Source organism: Juglans microcarpa x Juglans regia, chromosome 8D (genome assembly GCF_004785595.1).
Source record: "Juglans microcarpa x Juglans regia isolate MS1-56 chromosome 8D, Jm3101_v1.0, whole genome shotgun sequence".
Taxonomy (NCBI): Eukaryota; Viridiplantae; Streptophyta; class Magnoliopsida; order Fagales; family Juglandaceae; genus Juglans; species Juglans microcarpa x Juglans regia.
The window spans coordinates 4,732,295-4,751,256 of NC_054608.1; the positions used below are offsets into that span (position 1 = coordinate 4,732,295).

The following is an 18,962-nucleotide window of genomic DNA, read 5'->3' on the forward strand; positions in this document are numbered from 1 at the left end:
AAGTATTGAGGTTCATTGGATAGGATGAATTTGTTGTTGTTGATTGCAGTTGTCCTTGATCCACGTAGTAAATTGAGACTTCTTACTTTCCACTTGAAAAAAAATTTATGATGAGAATTGGGTTGAAGATTTGTTGTCAAGGGTGAGACATTTATTATCAGACATGTATGCTAAGTACAATGCTACGTTCGGTTCTATCTCGACTAGCAGAGAACATGTTCCCCCTCCGGCATCTGCACTTCCAAATGATGCTGAAGACAATCATGAGTCACAATTTTTGTATGAGTGGTTGCTAGCATCGACTGCCTCTGGATCTACAGCTACCAAAACAGAGATAGACTGGTATTTATCAGATGGTTGTGAGGCATTCAACCAATCTTTTGACTTGTAGAATTGGTGGAAAGTGAATGAGCCTAACTATCATATACTTGCAAAGATTGCACGAGACGTGTTAGTCATGTCTATTTCCACGATTGCATTAGAGTCAGCATTTAGTACGAGAGGTCGTGTACTTGATCCTTTTCAGAGTTCCTTGGCTCCGAGAACTGTTAACGAACTTATTTGTACTCAGAATTGGTAGTGACATCCGTCAACGCCAATTGATATTCGAGACTCCATGGATAATGTTTAGAGCTTTGTAGTAAAATCTAGTAATGTGTTTTTCTCATTCAATTTTCATATTCATTATTTTTATAATTTAATTTATTTATTTTTCATTATCTTAATTTATTAATATTGATTATTTGATATTTTTCTATATAGAGTTAGGAGTATCATTCATCACAACTATTGATGACTGAAGAGTCGAAGACTGCATTGGGAATCTATTTGGAATCTTGAAGAATGAAGATTTATGAAATTTTATCCAAGAAGAGTTGTTATTTGTTACTTACTTGCTTAAGATAATTTGGTTTTGTTTGTAATGTGTATTAACATCTAGTGGAGTTTTTATTTATTTATTTTTATTTATCTAGTAATTAGTATATAAGATAATAAGATTATAAACTTTATACTATAAAGCAAATTTAGTATAAAAGAATAAAACAATAATAAACACTAAGAACTAAGAAGCCAAGGCCTAAGAAGCCAAAACGGTGTCGTTTAGTATAAAACAAGACCTAAACGGCGCCGTTTAAGTCCAGGAGGGGGAGAATTTTGAAACTGAGTTGCATGAAACGGCGTCGTTTCACGCAACTCAGTTTTTTTTTTTTAATAAACCATTTGTTGAAACGGCGCCGTTTCAACATCAGTTTTGGATCTTTGGTCCCCCCTCACTTCCCCAGTTCGCCCCCCTCTCTCCCGAAAAGCGATTTTGTGAAGTGGGAAACCCTAGCCCCTCTCCGTTGCATCCCCCCCTCCTCTAGCCCATCGGAAGCCTCCCTTCGTCGCGTATCTTGGTACTCTCTCTCTCTCTCTCTCTCTCTCTCTCTCTCTAGTTTTTATTTTCAATTTTGATAATGTAAATGTAATGTGTTGCTTGAGTGTTGATTTTGGTTTTTATCGCCAATTGTCAGTGACTCAGTTTGTGGTTAGTGGTTACTAACCTACTCGTTTCTGATGTATTTTGGAATTGTGATGTGGCCCAGTGTATTTTGGTTGTATAGTTACGGAGAAAAACAGAGACTTTTTGATTTTGATGGAGATTTGTTGATTTTTTGTTTGAACATGGTAATTGACGTTGAACATGGAGATTTCTTAATTTTTTGTTTGAACATGGTAGTGCACGTGTTATTGTGAATGTGAGTGTGTGTGTGTGCATGCTTTTACATGCACCAAACTAATATTGTTTTCAACCAACAATACTTTTAAAAGTAATGTCTAGCATTATGGTTGGTTGAATATGGTTTTATGACTTGTTTTATGGTTGATATTGTGACTTTGTTGGAGTGGGGTTTGTGACTTTGTTGCATGGTTACTGTTTTTGTTGGTTGAAGACTTGAACTAGTTGTATTTTATTCGAAGCACAATGGAAGTTTGCAATTTTCAATGTGTCATTCATTCCATCTACGAATTTATTAATTAATTTTATAACTATGGGATCCTTTAAATTAATCTAGCTAGGATTCGTGTCCAAATGTTTAAATTAGATAAGCAATTATATATTGTAAATGATTCTATAGTTTATGGTGTAGTACTATACTCACGAATAATCCAAAAACTTAAAATTCGAGAGTCGGACTAATTTGGAAAAAAAAAAACATCCTTTCTTGGTGGAAAAAGTCTTGTAAATATATATATATATATATACACATATATATAATAATAATGTAATATACTTATTTTCTTTTACAAGGCTTTAACACTATATTTTAATATTTATTTTCTAATTCTTTTGTCCATTTGTCTTGTTTGTCCTGACTCCTTTTTATATATGGAGTCTTCTACAAATGATGTGAAAGAGTCAATACCAAACATGCCTCCACCCCCACCCTCACCCCCATCCAATGTAAGTGATCAATCAGTTGGTGGGTCACAAAGAGATAGAGTTAGGTCTTTTGTTTGGAATCACTTTACAAAAATTTCAAAAGGTAATCCAAGTAAACCTAGGGCTGCATGTAATTATTGTAGTGCTTCGTATGCATGTGATACGAAGACCAATGGTACGAAAAACATGAAGTATCACATTGAGTACCAATATAAGAAATGTCCATTTAAGAAGACGGATAAATTTCAGACGACTCTAGGTTTGAAGGTGGAGGGAGGAAGTGGTAGTGGTAGTGGGGGACTTGTGCCTATTGCATTTAGTGTTGAGGCTTGCCGACAAGCCTTAGCAGATATGATTATTCTTGATGAGTTGCCCTTTAGGCATGCTGAAGAGAAGGGTTTCATGAAGTTTATGCTTGTGATTTGCCCTAAGTGGGTAGAGATTTCATCCCGTATGACAATTGCCAAGAATTGCTTTAATTTATTTTTAAAAGAAAAATAAAAGTTGAGAAATGCTCTTCGAGGGCAGCGTGTTTCTCTCACCACGGATACATGGACATCCGTGCAAAACCTAAACTATATGTGTCTCACAGCACATTTTATTGATGATGACTGGAAGTTACACAAGAGGATTCTTTCCTTTTGTTTGGTTGAAAATCACAAGGGTGATACCCTTGGTAAGGGCATAGAGATGTGTTTGCATGATTGGGGGCGACCAAAACTACTTGCACTCATACTTGATAATGCAAGTTCTAATAATGAGGTTGTTTCTTATTTGAAAAAAAAAAACAAAGTATAGGAGAGAGATGATCTTGGAACATAAATTCTTACATGTTCGATGTTGTGCCCACATTTTGAACTTAATCGTTCGTGAGGGGTTAAAAGAATATGATGAGTCTATTACGAAGGTGGGGGTGTTGTGAAGTACGTTAAATCCTCCTCTCAAAGGTGGATTACATTTCATAAATTTGTGGGGTTGGAAGATATTCAATCTAAAAGTCAAGTTTGCCTAGATGTACCGACTAGGTGGAACTCCACCTATCTTATGTTGGAGAGGGTTTCAAAATTTAAAAGAGCTTTTGATCGGTTGGAGGAAGAAGATCCATGCTTCCTTAGTAGTAGTAGAGATGATGATGACGACGATGTCGATGATGAAAATGTAGACCATGTAGTGAATATGAGAAAGTCAAAGAAGTTAGGGCCTCCCAATGCATCCGATTGGGCGAAAGTATAGTTGTTTGTGAGGTTTTTTGCATTATTTCATGATACAACTTTAAAATTCTCGGGAGGTGAATATGTAAGTTGTAATGTTTTTTTCCCAGAATTGGTTATTATTAAAGATGCCATTAACATTGAGTATGAAGAACGAAACCTCGTGGTGGGATTAATGGTCACAAATATGAAGAGAAAGTTTGACAAGTATTAAGAGAACTTGGAAAATCAGAATATGTTGCTCTATGTTGGTGTTCTTCTTGATCCTCGCTACAAGATGCGATATCTTGATTTTGGGTTGAGAAAAATGTATGCACATGATCATGCAAAAGAAATTGATTTCAGTTGGAAGGTGAAAATTGCATTTATCCGCATATATGAGACATACATGGAAAATGAAGAAGGGCATTCTTCTCAGCGCACAAGTTCCTAACATGAATATGTAGTTCCTTCAGCTGACAAGGTGGCTAGTAGAAAGGCAAAAATGATGACTGAATTTAAGCAACAGTTGTAGTCAGAAGATAGTTTGGAAAGTAAGTCAGAGGTTGATAAATATCTAGCTGAAAGATGTGAGGATAAAGATGATAGTTTTGACCTTCTAATTTGGTGGAATGTGAATTCAGTTAGATATCGTGTACTTTCAAAGGTCACGCGATGTTCTTGCAATACCGGTATCTATTGTGGCCTCTGAATCTACATTTAGCACTGCGGGTCGTGTACTTGACCGTTTCCAAAGTAGTTTAAATCCAATGAGTGTTGAGGGTCTCATATGTGCACAAAACTGGCTTCGTTCTTCATTTACTCCAATAAGCCTTAGGACTTTAACGAATGAAGTGGAGGAATTTGAGAAGCAGTTGGATATGGGTATGTAATAAAATTATCTTTGATATCTTTTGTGGTTTATTTTGTTTTATCTTCTATGTTATGTAACTATATTTAATTTGTTTTGTTTTAAATTTTTATGGATAGAACTTGTTGGAGATTCGAACTTTGCTGATTCTGTGGAGGGGTCAAATCCAATGCCTACTGGCCCTACACCCAATGATGATTAAAGACTAAAGAGGTGAGAAGATTATTGGTAAGCTAGGCTCTGAAATTATGTCCTGATCTTCATTTGGTCCCTACGTGATACTTTTTTTTTCTTTTTTTGTCACAGCCCTACTTGATATACTGTAGTGTCTTAATTTCAGACAGAAATATGGGCTAGTCCTGAGTTGAAGATTACTAGAAATTTTCATTGATGCGAACTTTCAACTTTGTTATAATATTTTAGTCTTTCAAAGCTCTGTAAATTACCCGTTATTTGTTAAGTACTTAAGTTGTTAAGTTTTGGATTATAATTTGTAATTTGTAATAACTTTTGTATTATTTTTTTTTTTGGTTTTTTTTTTTTTTTTGTTTTTTATATAGATTAGTTTTTTTTTTATCATTGTATTTTCCAAGATCAAGTTTTTTTAGTAGTTTTAGCTAAAAAATGTACAAAATTTGAAATGGGCCGAAAATAATTGAAATTGGGCAAAAAATCAGATTTAAATGGGTTGAAAGACCCATCTTAGGCATGTCCAGACCGACTGGACCGGACCGGACCGAAATGGACCGGACCGAATCAGTCCTATATGTGACTCGGTCTGGTCCAAGGTGGAGAATTCTTAGACCGAATAGGTCCGGTCCGGTCCACAATATCACCCAAGACCGGACCGGACCGGACCGGACCGAGATCACCCCTACTATAAAGTATAAGTATTATATATGTAGCAGTTATTAGTTGCTAATAGTATATACATGACATTAAAATTAAAAAGAAATTGAATATATAAAATTAATTTTAAAAATTCTGCAAAAAAAGTTCAAAATGTAGATGATCTTGAATAATAAATTGAGCCCCAAAAAATGTTGAATTTGGTTTTAAAATGGCCCAAACCGACCTAAAAAGTGTGCCCCAAACCGTTAAACAGACCATGAACTGGCCGGTAACTGAACCGGCCAGTTTTCCCCTCCTTACACGGTCGGTTTCAACAGATTTGTCCCACCAAATAATCCTATCGGTCGGTTTCGGTATTTGTTCAAAACCGAACCGATAGGCCGGTTTTTCACTCCTAGACGGCATGTTTGCACAACTCTTGAACTAAAGGCCCAGACCAGTCGCATTTAACAGCCTTTTCGGCTTGGTAGTGGGCTGGATTCATTTACATATGACTAACAACATTACTTGAGCTCCTGTCTGTCCGTTTTAGTAATTCCGCTCTCCTTGCACTAGGGTTTCTGAGAACCACTATAAATCAGTGCATTTTAGCCTCCGCACTTCCGCAGCAGGCATCTGTTCTGCATCCCTCGCTCGAGGATACGCTCGAGAATACCCTCTCCTCTTTCTTGTTCTCGTGCTTCAAACGCCTTGCGGGCAATATGATCGTCTTAATACTCTGCTGGAACGGTTCAGAACAATTGCAATGTTTAGTAGATATTGGCTAACACTCGTAGCAAAACAGGTGCTTGAAAATCTTTTCCTCAAATCTGTCGAATATGTTCTTGAGCCACTTTTCTGTGTTGTGTTAATGTCTTGGATTTGCAAAAATGTTGTTTGGTTTGGTTTCCTTGTTATGTGGCTGACCATTTTTAAGATGACGGAAGGTTTGTTTAATTGATGTATTATGAGATCTGATCATGGTAAAGATGATGTGCGATGAGAGATGAATGAGATTTTAAGGCGGGCTCCATTTTTCGAGTCAACAGCGGGGACCCATTGGTGGTGACCTGTCTGCCGCTTGGAGCCCAAATGAACTTTACCGGAGGAAGATCCTTGAAACTCATCGTTGTTTCATGACACAATACTCTGGTCACATTATATAAAACATCAGCGTGTGTACATATATATATGTTTCAGTTTTTGCTAGCTTTGTTTCGTTTACTCGAGTTGGCTGTTTTTGGGTTCACAAGGGTCAGTTATTTGGTCTTTGTTTAGTTTTGTAGCTAATGGCACTCAGTCAGACACGGGTGTTTGTTAGTCAATCTCATAACAATCCACCTTTTGCATGGTGCCTAGAAAGAGCTACTTGTCACGATGGTAGGGAGCCATTACTTTGTGGTTTCCTGCAAATTTAAAGCAGCTAAATTGTTAACAATGTCATGGTCTAGATTCCTAGATGAGTTCGATACGTTTTCGTTGGGTTTGTTGCCAAACCCATATCATTTTTCAAAACTCATCTGAACGAATTTTAAGAACGGCCTTTCAATTTTGTAAAGATTAATTAACACGCTTCTTTAATTGTAGGGAAAAAAAGAGCTTTACAAATTTCATCTATTTCCTTAGTAGTATCTATTAAGCATAAATTAGATCTTAGGTGCTTTATACTTGACATTATTGGTTTATAATTTGACCTTCACCTTGAATTTGTTGTTGTAAGATGGTGTCTGTTTTGCAGTACTCTGTATGGATGTTTTCCCTATTACAGATTTGTTGAGCTTGCTTTTTGTCTTTGATTGCAGGTTGCACGTTACTGCAGCCTGACTGGAGATCTTGAGGCCAGGCGTTCTGCCCTCACATGCTGCTTACCTCTTTGAGGCAGGAAAATGGGAAAAATCTGAGATTTGTGTCAGTTCTAAAGTGCAAAATACTGGGGTCTATTTTGCATCGTCCATTAACATCTTTCTGAGCAAAGGGGAAGAAGATGTAATGACTATGACTGTGATGACAAAATCTAAGACATTAATGGGGGGAAAGGAATGGACCGGGAAAGGGGGGAAGCGGTCCATTCCTTTCCCATCCTCGAAGGCTCTAAAGAATCTCATAGAGCGATTGGAGAAAAGAGAGGACGGACAGTTGGGACAAAGTGAAGGTGGATGCAGAGGTCCTGGGGGTTTCATTAAGAAAAAACAAAAAAAAAAAAAAAATAGAGGAGAGACTTTGCTAAGTTGGAAGGTAAAATTGTAAAACCTGTAAAAGTTTAAGCCTCGATCAATTTGAAGATATGATGATCAGATTAAGGTTCCATCACTTCCATGGTCAAGCAGTCATCTTTTCCTCTCTGGATTCTCCAGTGCTCGTTTCTTCAATAATAGGATCTCCGAACCCATTTATATAGGGCTGTTCTCCGACCTGACCTGTAAGTGGCCATTTCCGACCCGACCCGAAAGCGATCTATTCCATTTAGCCGTTAACCGAATACCCAATCTGAGAAATACTTATGGAAAACGGATATTCTGACCTGACCCGTTTTATTACTATTATTATTATTATTATTATTTAATATATTTATTTATGTTTTTTAGTTTACAGCAATCAAAGCAGGAACAAATATGATGTACATTTTGCAAAATTCCCAATAGAACTTCCCTTGCTGAGAAGCCTCGAAAGCCTTATATACAATTCGTCTAGAGTCAATTTTGTATCAAACCATGGGCCATCTTGCTCGAGAACATCAAGAACCCTCCTGGCATCAATCTTGACATTATCAAAGAAAACCCATTGGTGCTCAGTTTCATCCACATTAGTTCTCGGTTTTTCTTTCAAAATATGAAATCTGAATATCTCTATGCTCTTTTCAACGGTACCTCCATTATTCGAAACCCATTATCAACCTTACCACCATCAAAGCTGCTATCGCATAACTCTCAAGAAATGACTAAATAGATAAATATCCATTATCTTTGGAACTCTACAGTACCCAACAAACTGAAGAAGCTTACCAAAAGATCGAGAAATCTTAGTATATACAGATCCAAAAGGTTTGTACAATCAAATTTCGAGATATCAATTAAAAACGAAAAGGCCCAGATGCATAAAATGGGTTGAGCCGAACAAGAAATGCTCATTGAGCAAGGACCTCACTTGTGAATTATAGACTAGAGTCCGATTGGTGAAAAGGATTGGAGCTAGTGAAAGAAACAAAGATTTACCTACGATTAAGTTGGTTGGTAGGGCGATATCAGCCTTTATGAGCTAGTCCTGTGAGGTTCGGTTGCTGTGAAAGAGGAAGAGGAGGCCGCTATTGGGGAGAGAGAGCAGCTACCCTCCATGCGAGGGTAAATGGGAAGACCATTACGTGAATTGATCTGAATTCAACACTGGCTTTGAGGGATTGGGAGAGAGTGAGATCTGCGAGGATCGAGAGAGTGTGTCCCTTCGGATGCTGTTTTTGGCTAAAAACGGGTATTGGGTATTACCCGGTTAAAAAGCAAACGAGTATCGGTTATAACCGGTTCCCTTTTTACACCTCAAAACTGGTAGGGTTTGCGGTCCGGATCGGTCATGCCCTTTTTTTTAACAGCCCTACATTTATATATCAGTGAGATAACATTAAAAAAAAAGGAGCAATTTAAAAAATGGTATTTAATGCCTCAATAGAAGATTGAAATTACATGGTCTATATTTTAAAATGATTAATTAATAATACAATTGGAGTCTCATTAGAACCTTATAAAGAATAAAAAATTTTTCTTCTCAAGTAATGTTGAATCTTATACACCATTTATCTTTATCTTATCATACGAGGTATCACAATAATGCGATTTCTCTTTAAGGATGATCATTTACTTAATTGAATTTATTCAAATATAGAAATGCATTATGTTATTATGCAAGTACAGTAATGCATTATGTTTTCATTTTCAACTCACTTTGCAAACGTTGTAAATTTATTGAATAATTTTTTTTAGAAAAAAAAATAAAGGTCGATGAGTAATATTTTACTTGCATATTTTACAGTTTAGATTCATGGTCACTTTTTTCACTTTTTTGCTGAATGTTTATATTCATGTTAACATTATTAGGATACAATCCTCAAGTAAAAACACCTTGCAAATTGTGTTATAAATTATAAAAAAAGTTCTTAAGCTTTTTTTTTTTTCCCAAGCAAGCTTGCATATGTTAATAAAGAGCAATATAGACATCTAAGGAGGGTCTTTTCCGCTATCAATATACAAAATAGTACTAGGAATAACTTCTAACGGAATGTTACCAAACAAAGAGTTTGTAGTTGCCCATTGCGCAACTGAATGCGCTAATCGATTTTGGGATCGATCTATTTTGTTAAAGCTCCATCCAACGGGAAGTTTCAAAGAGTTTGCAATGTCGACCGTGATTGATGCTATTTGCCAGATCTGCTCCTCATTGTAGATGGAAGAAATCACCAACTGAGAGTCTCCAGCTAAAGAGATGGATGGATAGTTGAGATGTTCCACCATTCTGAGAGCCAATTTTGCCGCTAGTGCTTCTGCAACCACTGGGGTTGTGGTGACATTTTTTTCCGTCTAGATTTCAATGACTTCCCCCTTGGAGTTTCTGCTCACTGCTGAAGCCAAAGAGAAGGAGTTTCTAACTGCTGCAACAAAGGATATACAGAATTGGTTTGTGAGAGGTTTCCCATTCTTTTGCCACTTTAGTGTTGATCTTTTCTTTCCAAGCCTGTAGATTTACTTGATAAGAGAGATTAAGCTGTTGAGATAAGTTGTGGAGAGAGAGATCCTTGTGATTGTGGACTTGTTCATTTCGGAGCCGCCAGATGAAGTCTAGAATGAGACCTGCAAAAACTTTGAAAGGGTGTTCTTCCTGGGTGTTAAGACCGAGCTTTTGCTTAGGGTATAGGATGAATTGAAACCAATCTTTCATTGAGTTTATGGAGAGGGTAGCGAGATTTAAAGGCCATCTACTTTGAATCCAAAGTATTCTTGTTATAGGGCATTCAATGAAAAGGTGAATGAGGGTCTCTTCTTTTTCATCACAAAGTGGACAGTTTATGGAGGGAATGGTTGTGATAAATCTTTTAATGCGCTCTCTTGTTGGTAGAATATCCCAAAGTATCTTCCATAGGAGGAGCTTATGTCGGTCATGGATTTTTAGATTTCATATTTTCCTCCATGGGATTTCCCATTTTGAGAATTTAATTGAGAATTTCCCATTTTGAGTTTTGGTCCAAATGGGGCAATCCGGAATTTGTGAGGAGCTTGGTAATGGAATTTTTAAAGTCTCATTTATGCTTTCTTGTTGGAAGAGAGAAGTTAACATTGGGATATTCCAAGATCTATCATTTTGGATAATAAGGTTTGAGACCTTAAGGGTAGTCGAGAGATAAGCTGTATGGGTTAGAGGGAATGGCTTGAAATTTCCCAGTGTTGGGATCCATGGGTCTAGCCAAGCTCTTACAGATAAACCATTTGCAATTTTGAAACATGTACCTTTTTTCAGCAATGATCTAGTTTGTAGGATGCCTTTCCAGAGACTCAAGCCAGTCACCTTTTTGGTTGCCAGTTCAAAGCGCTAGCTTTAAGATATTTCTTGGTTAATAGTTTGTGCCAGATGCCATTATTTGGTTGGCTCATTTCCCATCCTGTCTTCGATAGCAAAGCTACATTCATGTTTCCCATTAGTCGCAATCCCAGTCCTCCATCTTTTTTTGGTTGGCAAATGGTTTTCCATGATTTTAGGCAGAGCTTGTGCTTTTGGTCTTTTGATTTTCCCCACCAAAAATTTTTGAAACTAGCATCTAGTTGCTTGCAGATTGATTTTGGAAGCATGTGCGTTGCCATTTGATAGGTGGGGATGGCACTTGCTACGATTCTGATGAGCATAGTTCTACCAGCTTGAGAGAGCATTTTTTATTTCCAACCATCCAGCCTTTTATTTATCTTCTCTAGCATTTCTTTGTAGTCCTCTTTCCTAGATCGACCAAAAGTTGTTAGCATTCCCAAGTATTTTATTTTTGAGGTTGACTCTTTGTATGGCATATTCTCTGAGATTTTCCTTCTTGTTGCTTGACTGGTATTTTGGGTAATGAAGATAGACGATTTGCTTTGATTTATTCGTTGGCCTGACCATGCTTGATATTTCTCTAACGAATGATTGACCGCTTGAATTGATTTTTCCTTTGATTTCGCAAAGATAATTAAATCATCTGCAAAAAGGAGGTGAGAAATTCGGGGACTATCCCTATTGATTTTGATGCCTTCTAGTCTTTGCAGAATAAACAGGAAAGGTGAGATAGGGTTACCTTGCCGGAGTTCCCTTTGTGCTCTGAAGAAGCCTTTTGGAGAGCCATTGATGAGAATAGAGTAAGAGGCCGTCGAGATGCATTCCTTTATGAGATTTATCCAGATGGAGTTGAAACCCAAAACTCTCATGACAACAAATAAGAAGTTCCATTCGATGAAATCAAAAGTTTTTTTTCATGTTTAGCTTTAAAGCCATCTGACCCTTTTTTCCTTTGTGGTGCTTTAGATGATGAAACATCTCATGAGCAATTATGGAATTTTCCTTAATGTTACGACTAGGAACAAAGGTTGTTTGGAAAGGGGAGATTATAGCTGGAAGGGGTTTTTTCAGCTTGTTTGCAAGGATTTTTGTGATGACTTTATAAATGACATTGGTCAGGCTTATGGGTCGGAAGTGTTGAGGGCCTACTGGGCTTACTATTTTTGGAATGAGCGCTATATGGGTATGGTTTATTTGTTTTAGGAGTTTCCCACTTCTAAAAAAATTTTGAACTGTCACGATCACATCCCTTTTGATAATATGCCAGTAATGTTTGTAAAAAAGAGCTGTCATCCCATATGGAGCTGGAGCTTTATGGTTTGGGATTTGTTTGAGTGCTCCATAAATCTTAGTTTCCGAAGGCATAGCTATTAGGGATTGGTTTTCATCCTCTGAGATCTGTCTTTCAAATAGGTTATCGAGGTGCTCCGGAAAAGTAGGATTTGTGGAGGTATAAATGGATTTAAAGTAATATATGAAAGTAGATTCAATAACATCCTGATCCATTGTCCAGTTACCTGGGCTCAGTTTGATTGAGTCAATTCCGTTTCTTCTTCGACAGATTGTCATTGACAAATGGTAAAACTTTGTGTTCAGATCTGTTGTGGTGAGCCAGTTGATTCTTGACTTTTGTCTCCAGAGAGTTTCCTCATTTTTTAGTTGTTCTTGAAGCTTGGAATAAAGGAATTTCTCTCGCTGTAAGCTCCAAGGATTTGATGGGTTGCTTTGTAGACTACTGAGCTCCTCCTCAAGGTTCTGGATATTGGTCTGAATCTTCCCAAAGTGGGTTTTATTCCAGTGTTTGAGAGCTTTTTTGTTTCCTTGATTTTACTGCATAGAATAAAGGCTGGATTCCCATGGACTTGATGACGCCATGCTTCTTGAATTATAACATTGCTGAGTGGTTCTCGGATCTAGAATTCCTCGAATTTAAAAGGAGAAAAATTCTTCTTTATCTTCATAGTATTGAGCATGAGAGGATTATGATCCGAAGTTGAGGAAACAATGTGTTGGATAGTGGCGTCTGGGAAGAGAAGTCGCCATTTTGCATTTGCTATACCACGATCCAGCCGTTCTCTTATCATCGCTCTTCCAATCCGATTATTTGTCCATGTGAAAGTGGGTCCCGAGAAACCAATGTCGATAAGCCCATGAGAGTTCATTAAGCATTTTAGGCCGCCTATGGAGGAGGAGGATACTGATCTACCGCCATGCTTGTCTTGTTGGTTTAATAAGTCGTTGAAATCGCCTATACAGAGCCAGGGACCAGTAAAGGAGTTGTGAGTTGAGTCCATATGAGTTCAGAAATTTGCTTTTTGTTGCCATTGTGCTGGGGCATAGACAAAAGTTACTAGCCAAGGATTATTTGGAGGATCAGAATAAACCAAAATAGAAATAGCATTATCATTAGTATGGACCGGTTCAATATCCACACCTGGTCGCCATAATAACAAATGACCTCCTTTCTTTCCCGAGGTGGGGACATATACAAAATGGTGGAAACCTAGTCTATTTACAATAATAGGGGTGTTATCATTAGACACCAAGGTTTCCGACAAAAAGATAATATCCGGGTTAAACTTATTTATAAAAGCCCTTAAACTTCTGATTGCTTTGGGGCGGGCTAAACCCCTGCAATTCCATACCAAAGACTTCATGGAATGCTCGGAGGCATGGTAGAGCCCGCCTCGTCAGCTTTCTTGGTTTTTCCAGACAAATATGCCTTTGGTGCAGTTCTGCTATATGGTTTGGATCTTACAGCTTCCTTTGTTTTTTTAGCTTTCCCTGAAGACTTTGATTTAATAGATAGTAACATAATTGCCGCTTCTTTCTCCTCATCTCCAATGACTTTCAAAGAGTTCCCTAACTGTGAATTTTCTACCTCAGAAGTTTTCTGCACTTTTGATCTTGATGAGTTAGCTTCCTAGATAGTTAGAGGAGCCGATCTTTTCAGAGGAGATTCCAACTCAGAAGGTGGAGGGAGTGTGATGGAGCCTCCTAAAGTATAGTGAGAAAGGTCGTGGTCTAGGGAACCATCCTGAGCAGAAGTGTTATTATTTACCGTAAGACGTGTGGTAGGCCCTGACTTCTTTGGAGCAGACTTGTCGTATGGGACGACTTGTGGTGCACTCAGCTTAACCGGGAGATAAGTTATTGAAGGCACAAATTTTAAATCCTTTGGTTTAGTACCCAGCGGGCTTTGAGCATTAAAAGGTTGGCCGAATTTCCAAATACTGCTTCTGATCATAACTTCCGAGTGAGTGCCCGACTGATGTTTACTTGGGCTTTGAGTGCTTGTAGATTTTACGTGAGCTTCAGGCCCAGTTGCGACAAGGAGTGCCTGCTGTACCTTCTGTGAGTCAAAAGTATTAGCCAACGAAGGATCCGATCTATTAGTTTGCACAAGAAGATCGGCACTTGTCTTAAGCCAACGAGAAACCCAATCTTCAGTTACTGGGAGAGTGAATCTCTTTGATTCCAGTTCGTCCATGTGGTGATGTTGTGGATCGATTGATTGAGAGGCTTGAGAATCCTGAGTGATTGATGGGGAGATATTCGGAGGAGGGAAATTAACTCTCGGATTAAATGTGGATTTTCTAGTTGGTGGAGGGCCATTAATTTCTATGAAGGTTTTACTGTATTCTATAGTAGAAGGGTTCATCCCCACCATCCAAACCGTGGGTTTGGTACTCACTGAGTCGCCGCTACCATGGGCTGAAAGAATCGGTGGAGATGCCGATAATGGGTCTGCTTTCCTCTGCCTGTCCGATTCTATAAAGGTGAGGGTTTCATTTCTTGGATTTCTTGAACTTCTTGAACCACTGCTTGCATCTGATTGTATCGGTGGGATTGGGCTTGAAAAAAGTTCATATGGCGAGTTCACCCTGATCGGTTGATTCTGGGAATTGAAAATTTTTGGATTTTCTTGATGAAGAAACCAATTAGTTTCCAACTCTCCTCTAACATAATCATTTCCTCTTACGGAGAGACTTTCCTCTTCTATAATTGCTTTTCCTTTCCCATATGATTTTTCCATTTGAGGTTCTACCCTTTTTTCATTCGGAGGGTACATTGGTAGAAAGAGTGCAGACGAACCGAAGCCCCTGCTTTCCATCATTTCCGTGTCTGAGTAAGTGGTTTCTTGGCCTCTCCCTTCTTTTGGAAAATAATCCATAGAGAGTCTAGGGACTCTTGCTTGAGCACTGCGTGTAGGATTAACCGTCATAAAAATAGGAGATTTCGCACGTAGCCAAGGCCCAAAAGGCATCTGTTCTGGGGTGGAATTTAGAAAATTACAGAAAGTTTGGGAGTGATCGATCCTACCACAAGCATAGCAGAAGTCAGATAGGCGCTCGTATTTAAACGAGACCCAAGTGTTGAAATTGTAATCCCTTGGTTCCCAGAGTCCTTGTTTCAGAGGCTTCGTAATGTCAATGTATACTTTAATTCTAACAAATTTCTTACAAGCTAAACCAAATAGGGGATCCACATCCACTCCTAGATAAGTTCCAAGGGCATTCCCTATTTTAGAAACATTTTCCTCCGTTATATGATTTCTGGTGAGTCCATGGATTTGAAAATGGAAAGGTGATGTATTGAGCCGAATTTATTTCCATGCAGATTCTGCAGGACTGTTTTTGAGAATGAGGAGATGCCCTTTGAAGTTCCAAGGGATTTGATCCAGAATTCTCTTTTTGTCCCTAGCATTTTGGAATGTAAATAGAAAAAGATTTGCCTCAAGATCTTCAATGTGGAACTTACTGAGAAAGCTCCAAGTAGCTCTGAAAGAGGCATGTAGGGAAATTCTGTTCAGAGGGCGAGTAGCAACAATTCTTCCTATGAGTGGTAACTCAGGATCACCATTGGATGGTTCTGGAGTGAGATTTAAACCTTCCCAGGCGAGGGCCTCAGTTTTATGTATTAGCTGCTCCATATCCATTGTTGAGATTTGTGAGAAGTTTGTGAGAGGAGAGTTTGAGTTTTATGGAAGTCTTAGCATCTACCAAGAGATGCAGAGTGTTTTGCACTTACGAAAAGCAGAGAGAATTCTAGGAAAGCACAGAGAACTCTAAGAGAGAGCGGGATCCGAACTAATTCAATAATAATAAAAAAAAAATCTTAAGCTATTAAGATAAGAAAAATGATAGAGACACTACTCTTTTTATAATTACATTTTAAATAGAAATATTTTATAAAATTATATTACTAAAGATTTAAGTTTTGCATTTTAACTGTTTACAATGGATAAAAAAAATGTATAGGTACTACAATTTTAACAGTTGGATCTTAATAGATAGAGATGTTGGTTGTGTTAAGCAGGTGATTCTCCTGTTTTTTTAGAATAGGGATCTAATCCTATTGAGGAAAATATAGAGGAAAATCTTGTACCGTTCTTGAATACGCATATTTTTTTTTTTTGGGCAGTTAACATGTGTTTAATGTTGCAAACCTAAAATTTTTTTTTAAACAGTACATTATGTTAGAACAATCATATGAGAAATATCTGGTTTAAAATTTTACTAAGTGTCGTTTGAATTGTGAGTTGAGATAAGATGAGTTGAGAGAAAAGTTGAAAGTTGAATAAAATATTATTAGAATATTATTTTTTTAATATTATTATTTTTTTAATATTTGAAAAAATTGAATTGTTTATTATATTTTGTGTGAAAATTTAAAAAAATTATAAAATAAATTGAGATAAGATAAAATATTTTTATCCAAATGGGATTTAAAACAATTGGCACTCACTTTGTTGAATGGGAAGCGTGGTTCACTTCAACTATCCCCGCACTTTGTTGTCCTCCCTAGGGCTGTGCAAAAAAGGTCTTGGGCCCGATCAGTCCGTCAAAACCGACTTGGTCCACTCGAATAAAAACGGGTTCATCGAATCAAAGTTTAATAATGGGTTTTAAACTATCAACCCGTTGAACCCGTCGAAACCGTAAGTCCTCTCTTCTCCTCAGTCTTCTCTTCTCTTCTCCTCAGTCCTCACAGTCTTCTCTTCTGAAACCCATCGAAACTGAAAATTCTTCAGTCATCTCTTCTGAAACCCATCGAAACCAAAAGGCGAACGGAGAACGGCGAACGGCGAAAAGTCTTCTCCCCACTACGGAAACCCTAGTCATCGTTGCCGTTCTATGTCGCCGTCGCCATCACCGTTCTTCGACTTCGAGCTTCCAGGCCTCCGTTCCACTGCCTTGTTTCAAAGTTATCTCTCTGTCTCTCAGCTCTCTCTCTGTTTCGGTTCTCTCTCTTTTTTTTTAGTCACTCAAGTAGAACAGAAAAGATTTAGAGTTCTATTGGTATTTTTGGTTCAATTAGTCTTCAAGTTTCTGAATTTTGTGGGTTTTTTTCTGAATCTGTTGTGATTTTAGTTGTTTGGCTCATGAGGAAACGAAGAAAAAAATGAATGTTGACGTTGAGTAAATAAAATGAAGTGGGTTCCTGTTGTGGTTTTAATTGTTTGGCCAATGAGAAAACGAAGGAAAAAATTAATTCTGACATTGAGTAAAGAAAAATTCTATTGCTGAGTATGAACTCTTTTGCTGTGCAAGACATATACATGTTGCTGAGTAAAGAAAATACTGTTGTGTTGAAAATAATGTTAGATCTTTAAAGGATCCTTTTCCTGTATTTAGTCCAGATTTAAAGGATCTTCTGGTTTATTTGTTTCTGTTCATCTGGTTTATAGGTCAGGTCAGACCTGAACAATATAGGTCAGGTCAGACCAGTTTGTCATGCAAAGTGATGTTTCTTTTATAAAAGTATCACCTTTTAACAGATGGTTGTACAAAAATTCTAAAAAATATATATATAATTGTATCAATTTCAATATCATATTTGGCGATACTGCTTACTGCGGGCTTTGTGGATCACAGACCTTAATTCAGGGTAGGTAATAGTGAAGATTGCCGTCACAAGGAATTACCCAGGTCTCCAATGGGTTCCAATATCATTCTAGCAGATTGCAAACAGTTCGATTGACTGGATCCCCATCCAAGATGTTAAAGAGGACCTTAGATACCCAACGGTTTAGGTAGGAAGGGAAAATTTATGACGTTGAAAGGAACCACTGCGGTGGGGGACAGTAAAAAAAAAAAAAAAAAAAAGGGTGGCGCTGATATAAAGAAGTAATCAGCAAGTTCCATTCATAGTACAAGAAAATGCAAGAGTTAGGGTAAAGAGAATGCCAAGTGTGGAAAAATGCACAGACCATAGAGACTCGAAATCTTTAGAAGCAATATGAAAATGAAATTAATGTTAAAAAGAGAGAAGAAGGTGAGAAAAGGCAGCAAAACTGAAAATGAAAACAAAAATTACAAGACTACAGGAAAATTTTCAAGCTTCACTGGACCAAAAGAAGTAACATCAGCCAAAACATTTTTCATGTAGGCTCAAAAACAACAAGAACAATCAAAAGGACAAAGCGGGGTACCTCCAGCATCTGCCTTACTGATATTCAACTCCTCCTCTGTGTAGATAGCAAGTCCATCATTTGTCTTCTTTCTAGGTCGAGAAGGTGGATCCATAAACCCACCGTCAGCAGACATTTTAACCTTATTCTTTTTCTTTATCTTAGAATTTCCCGTTGCCTCTTCATTTGGCTTTCCGGACTTCTCAGGTTCAGATTTCTTCCTCTTTTTTCCGGCAAATATTTCATCAATCTCACTAGGAGCCTTTTTCTTCATCTTAGTTGAAGAGGGTTTTTCTTCTTCCACAACATTATTTTGCGGCACTTGAGTAGCTTTCTTCAAAGAACTCTTTTTTGGCATTTCAAGGAACTAAATTGTAGACCTAGCAAGAATTAAAACATTAAGAGGACTTATAAAAAAAAATTAAAACATTAAGAGGTAAATGTTTGCACTGTTCAGTTTATGAAAATAGTTAGTAGAGGGAGAATTTTTGAATTCCATTCCAATGGACGTTCCAGTTTTAGGTACTAGAACAGAATATTTCGGTACCAGTGTGTACTGCCATACTGCTTTGACCTTACGCTATTAAGACATATCTATATATATACACAAAGTTTATACTTAATAATCTATCAAATTCATTGTGGCTCCCCTATATGGACCATAATCTC

At 37.6% G+C, this 18,962-nt stretch overlaps 2 protein-coding genes and 1 long non-coding RNA gene across 3 annotated transcripts; 1 reads left to right on the top strand and 2 right to left on the bottom strand.

Moving 5' to 3' along the window:
- Positions 1-13,377: 13,377 nt before the first annotated feature.
- On the bottom strand, positions 13,378-15,078 carry LOC121243373. The gene is made up of 2 exons (XM_041141487.1): positions 14,978-15,078; positions 13,378-14,945 (listed from the first exon to the last, which is right to left on the bottom strand). Exon 2 carries the CDS (start codon positions 14,913-14,915, stop codon positions 13,803-13,805), a length of 1,113 nt encoding a protein of 370 aa, XP_040997421.1. The 5' UTR covers positions 14,916-14,945; positions 14,978-15,078; the 3' UTR covers positions 13,378-13,802.
- Positions 14,517-15,619, top strand: LOC121243374. The gene is made up of 2 exons (XR_005936120.1): positions 14,517-14,658; positions 15,500-15,619. It is a non-coding gene; the product is annotated as an uncharacterized LOC121243374 (long non-coding RNA).
- Positions 15,620-18,195: 2,576 nt separating this feature from the next.
- Positions 18,196-18,698, bottom strand: LOC121243381 (uncharacterized protein C6G9.01c). The gene has a single exon (XM_041141499.1). The coding sequence runs from the start codon at positions 18,649-18,651 to the stop codon at positions 18,274-18,276; it is 378 nt and encodes a 125-aa protein (XP_040997433.1). The 5' UTR covers positions 18,652-18,698; the 3' UTR covers positions 18,196-18,273.
- Between the last annotated feature and the right edge of the window lie 264 nt (positions 18,699-18,962).